Source organism: Ascaphus truei, chromosome 2, assembly GCF_040206685.1.
Source record: "Ascaphus truei isolate aAscTru1 chromosome 2, aAscTru1.hap1, whole genome shotgun sequence".
Classification (NCBI taxonomy): Eukaryota; Metazoa; Chordata; class Amphibia; order Anura; family Ascaphidae; genus Ascaphus; species Ascaphus truei.
In genome coordinates this window covers 394,866,298-394,872,297 of record NC_134484.1, presented here as the reverse complement: position 1 = coordinate 394,872,297, position 6,000 = coordinate 394,866,298, and the positions used below count along the sequence as shown (strand labels likewise).

The 6,000-nt window shown below is 37.9% G+C and overlaps 1 protein-coding gene across 1 annotated transcript in view; it reads right to left on the bottom strand.

Moving 5' to 3' along the window:
- Window positions 1-5,643: 5,643 nt before the first annotated feature.
- LOC142488264 (uncharacterized) overlaps window positions 5,644-6,000 on the bottom strand; it is a 43,527-nt gene continuing 43,170 nt past the window's right edge. Inside the window, exon 3 of the mRNA XM_075588636.1 lies at window positions 5,644-5,673. Within this exon, the coding sequence (XP_075444751.1) occupies window positions 5,644-5,673 (30 nt within the window). The remainder of the gene's footprint in view (window positions 5,674-6,000) is intronic.

Sequence of the window (6,000 nt, the reverse complement as noted above, 5' to 3'; positions counted from 1 at the left end):
TGAAAGTCATCAGTTGTATTTTCAATAAATTGGACTGAACTGGGATCTTGGTTTGGCATTGGCCCTTTGTTCTGTCTTGCTTCTGGGGGGAGCATTGACCTGAAGATGGTGGCCATATTGTCAGATGGGGTAAGTCCAATATTTTATCCAGGAATCCATTGAGTGCTATTATGGCCACCTTTATATATATATTATGCGTAATTGTATTTTTTATATTTGGCTGCTTGTGATTTGTAATTGTATCTTGTGTTTATATAGCAAAAAAAGATGGTGTAAACAGCGCTAACAATAAATAATTACTATTAAAATAATCACTGGCAGCCAGGTAAAAACTGACAGTACAGTCAGTGAGAGAACACAGGAAAAAAGGAAATACCGGCGCCACAAAACAATATAGAAAATCCAAACCATATGGTGTACAGTCCAAATGAATCCTAATATAGCTGGTGAAGAAAGGATCTCATGTCCATGAAGTGCAATATATGAAAAGAGAAAAAGAAACAAATTATGGTGCAGTATGCCAACAATGATAGCTAAAAACAGACAAACAAACTACACAAGACAAACAAGACAAACAAACAAAAACACTCTAGCAAGGCTCAGTATAAGACAAAGCTAATTTATTACTGGCTAATAAGTGGATAAAATCACACCTCCGGAGGGGTAAAATTAAAACCCTACTCACAGAAAGCTTGAAACAAGCAGGCAAACAGACAGGAATCGTGCTGGAGAATTTCCAAGATGGCGACCGGAGCGTCCTCTAGACCAGTGTTCATTCGCTCTCATGAAGCTTTTGATGCATCAGCGAAGAATGACCTTAGCTGAACTAGATGATCATATTTTAGAAATGAAAGTTCAGCTCGATCCATATAAGGAAAACATTAAGCTGCTCACACTAGAACCGACCATCAAAAAGAGGTTGGACCAGGCAGAATTAGAGATAGTCCAAACTAAACAACAAAAGTTCTTCAGGGACAAACAGGACTACGATACGGGCTGTCAAAGAGATTGGGCAAAAAAATCTAAGGAGACTAATGTTACCAAAGTGGAAAATAAGAAATCTAATCCAAAATTAGGAACTAAAGAGTCTAAGGCCACAAGGAGTGAAGTGAATAGAATGTTGGCGGTCACTGCGCGGATAGGAACTCAGCCGTAGATGAAGATAAAATCAGCTTTTATTCAAACATGGTGCTGGACATCACAAAGATTCATATCCTCTGACGCGTTCCGTTCCGTTAGGAACTTTATCAAAGAGTAAATTGAATCTATTCACACAGACCTTAAGTAGGCAGGCCCCCCTCCGTCATTGGCTGAAAACTTCAGTTAACTCAGTTGAAATCAATTAATGAATCACTGATTGTAATTAAAGCCTTACGTGGAGAAGAGCCTTGTCTGCAAAAAGGTATATTGTGAATGCACAAAAACACAAAAACAAGTGGTGACAAAAGACAATTAACAAATACTTACTAATATAATATTAAAAACTAATTCAAGTAATGTGCAGCAACCTAGATATAAAAAAATATATGTTATAATCAATTGCACCTAGAATTCATGATAAGAGTTAATGAGGAAAAAATATTTCATGTTTAAGCATAATAAATGTTAGTTATGCATTGAAAAAAGTAATACAAATATAATATCAAAATTATAATGAGAAGTCAATATGATGACATGCACAACATTAATCACATTAACATATAAATCACATTAAGACAATATCAAGGCCATTTGTACTTATAGCAACTATGTCCTATGCACATATATGTAAATATACATGATCTCAAGAATGACTGGATCACTGAACATGATTTTGATGATCTTGCAGTAACTAAAATTAATAAGTGAAAAAGTATATTGAGATGCATGGAGACACACTCTCAAGACCCCCCCGACATTCAACCATGCAGGAAGTGTTTAAGCTCCCATTCATGGTTAATGCCATGTGGGTGGAGAGTGTTGAGGGTGTATATCCAATACATCTCTTGCTTGTTTAAAGTATTTTCCCTATTGCCACCTCTAGGGTGGCAGGGTATGTGTTCTATTGCAGAAAAATAAAAATGTTGAATGCCGCCATGAGGACATTGTGTAAAGTGTCTGGGAACTGGATGGTTTAAGTCCCTTTTCTTGATTAAACGTACATGTTCAGATATTCTTATTCTGAGTGGTCTTATAGTGCGGCCCACATACTTGTGCCCGCAGCCACAGAAAAGAATATAGATAACAAATGAGATGTTACAATTGAGAAAAAAATTTATGTAGTATTTCTTAAGATTGGTATTATATGAAATGTATTTGCTTTGGGATGCATACTGGCACATGGAGCAACTCCCGCATCTATAAAAGCCTTTTGGAATGCTTGTAATGTGTGTTAAATTGGACTTAGAATTAAACATACAGGGTGACAGGTGTGATGCCAAAGTTTTGGCTTTCCGATATGAAAATCTTGGTCCTTGTTCTAGTATTGGGCGGATGTCATTGTCTAATAATAATGTATGCCAATGTTTAGATATTATTCTGCAAATATCTTGAGACTGTGATCTGTATGTACTAATAAAGAAAGGACTTTTTGTATTGTCCGATCTTGACAATGGTTCTCTATCTCTTTTAGGGATGTAATTCCTAGTTTTTTTACACACAAGTTCACTCCTCTCAGTATGATCTGCTTTAGCGAAAGCTGTTGCTATATCCTTAGCTGAGTATCCTCGCTCTAAAAACCTATCAGACATATCCCTTGCACGAGACAGAAACACCTCATTATCTGAGTATAGTTTTTTTAATCTAATGAATTGAGCCCCTGGGATATTTCTGATCAAAGACCGTGGGTGGGAACTTTGAGCACATAACAGTGTGTTCCTAGAATTCTGCTTCCTGTAGATGTCAGATTGTATAGTTCTATTACCGTCAATATACAGGAGTAAATCCAAAAAGTGAATATGATTAATGTGGTGCTCAAAAGTGAATTTAATATTGTACGTGTTATTGTTAAGATAATTAAAGAAAGAAAAAAGTGAATTTTCATCTCCCCTCCAAATGAAAATCAAATCGTCAATATATCGCCGGTAATAGACGATATTATGACGATATGAATTGTTGCTGTGATAAATAAAACGTGACTCCCATAAACCCATAAATAAATTAGCATACGATGGTGCGAAGCTTGTGCCCATTGCGGTACCCAAATTTTGTAAATAAAAAAGTGAATCAAATAAAAAATAATTGTGTGTTAATAAAAAAGATATTGATTGTAACAGAAAAGTGCAATGTGAAATAGATAAAGTGGATTGATCAAGAAAGTGCTCAATGGCTTCTAAGCCGTGTTTGTGTTCGATAATAGAATACAGGGAGGTCACGTCCATGGTGACCCACCTGTATTCGTGTGACCATGGTAATTCCTGCATACTGACGAGGAAGTCTGTGGTATCCCTGATAAAGGATGGTAATTTGAACACCAGGGGTTGTAAGAACCTGTCCACATACCGCGATAACCCATCTCCCAAAGATCCAATGCTCGCAATAATGGGTCGACCAGGAGGGTCCACCAGCGATTTATGGATCTTTGGGAGATGGTGGAATACCGGAATCACGGGATGTGGACAGGAAAGGAATAGAAACTCTTTTTTGTTAATGACATTTAGAATTTTACCCATCTCAAGCAATTCTAATAGCTCAAGACGGTACTCAGATATAGGATCACCTTTGAGACTATGATAGGTGTTTCTATCTCCCAATTGTCTGATGGCTTCAGCATGATATTGGGATTTGGACAATATAACTAATGCCCCTCCCTTGTCCGCATTCTTGAGAACTATGTTATGTTCTTTTTTGATACATTCAATTTGTTGAACTTCTATATAAGACAAATTTCCAGATTTAACATAGGAGCTAGAAAAACCTTTGGATAATATACGCAAGTCCCGTTCAACCAGTTGTTCAAATAGATTAATGGAAGGCCCCCTATTGAAGTTCGGGCAAAACAATGATTTGGGACAATATCCCGAGTCCTCATGGCCAAAAAATGGCTGACTGTATGTAGTGAGGGGTTCTCCTTGCAGTTCTAATAAGGAGTCCATATCGGAAAGTGTACAGTTCTCCTTAAAGTTCAAAACTGGGACATCATTGGTAATAGATAAGTCAACTAGTTGTTCAGGATCCTCCAAAGGTTCTGTTACTTCAAATCTGTTTCTGGTTGACATCATTTTCTTTAAGGACAATTTTCTAGTAAATTTTTGTAGGTCTATGACCGTCTGGAATAACTGGAAATTCTGGCTAGGAGCAAACCCCAATCCCTTATTCAGAACTGATAGTTGTTCTAGGGTTAAGTCTACCCCTGATAGATTAATGGTATTATCTATGGGCTCTAGTCGTATTTCTTTCGTTTGGACCTTCCTCTGCCCCCCTCATTTTCTCTTGGATCTACGCGTTCTCCCCGGCTTTTGGCCCCCATGTCTAAAAAAGCCGACGAGGGTTGCCCAGATCCCTTAGAATTTTTATGTTGAGTGAATGAGGTAGTGGCATTGTCGGAATATTTGGAGGTCCCTCGATCCCTAGAGTGGTCCCGTGATCTATCAAAAGAGACTGAGTGAGCTCTAGAATCTGGATCTGAAAAATCAGATTCAAAGCTAGATGTTTCTACCCGTGTATTTTTTTAAATAGATTTATTTGGTAGATTTTCTATTTTTCTTTTTGGATATTTTTTAGCTTTGGGAGTACTAGAGCCAGTAAATTCCCTCACCATTGTAGGTTTTTGCCAACAATAAACTTGGTTTTTGACATAATCAATGCGATCCCTTTCAAAATTTAGATGTTTTTTATCGCTGATTATGTCTTCACTTATTTCTACATTAGAAGACAATGTTTTGTCATTTTTGACGAATTGGTCCCTTTTGCTAAATGGCTGTAATTTTGACCTGAGATTATTAATTTCCACCATTAGGCTTGATTTTTCAATCATTTTTTGTTGAATAATTAGATTCATCAGTTTTACAGAACATATATTTAGGATATCAATCCAGTCTTGTTCAAACTGCTTGCTCATAAAGCCAAATGATGGAACTTTTTTAATTCTCAGGCCCTTTGGAATCCGGTTGCATCTTATGTAGTTCTCCAGTGAGGTGATATCCCACCAGAGTCTAATATTCTCAACCAGAAGCTTTTCAATTTTAACAAAATGATGAGTCAAATCAGAGGGTTTGTCACAAATCACATCAGAGATCCCATCAAATAAATGTGTGGCTTTTCTTAATCTTTTAGTATCATCCCCGCAGGTAAACACATAGGTATTGTCCACTGGATTCAATCCTGTATTTTCTTCCCCACTAGACTCCTCCATGTTGTGCAAAGAAAATGTATTATGTTGTTTATAAAGAACAAGTCCTTTTTAATTATAAAAATAGAACAAATGGCTGAGTTCCTTGTAAAAAATCATCCAAGGTGTTTAGATATATAAGGAAGTATAACCCATATATTAGACCTTCCGAACAGGTAATTGTTGAAATGAAACAATGTTATATATGAACATACACACTCTGAGCTACCAGGACAAAAGAACAGTCTATAAAGTAAGGGGAGTAAACCCCATAGTGCTCGGTGCTCTTGGAAAGTGTGTGTAACTAGATATGGGTTAATAAACACACTTGGATGTTAACATGAAGTAGATGAGAAGCGATCCCACTGCAATTAAAGTTTTAAGCGTTCATTAGCATATGAATGAGGGAACGGAAAGGCAGACTTGAAATACCTAGGAGGGGGGCCCGTTGTGCATGGGCTAGTAAGGAGACAGGATGAGAAGCCCTTTCAGAACTCCCCTCCTGTACTCACGAATCAACCAACCGATGCCTGCTGCCCTTACCCGCCTGGTGTCTTCACTGCTCCCTCGGGGAACTCCCGGTCTTTGCTCCACAGGTGCTGCGCTTCAGTATGATGTCATCGCCATCGCTGACCTGGTTGCTCCGGGAGGGTTTCCCACGACGCGTCACGTGTCCCAGCAAACCCCGCGAC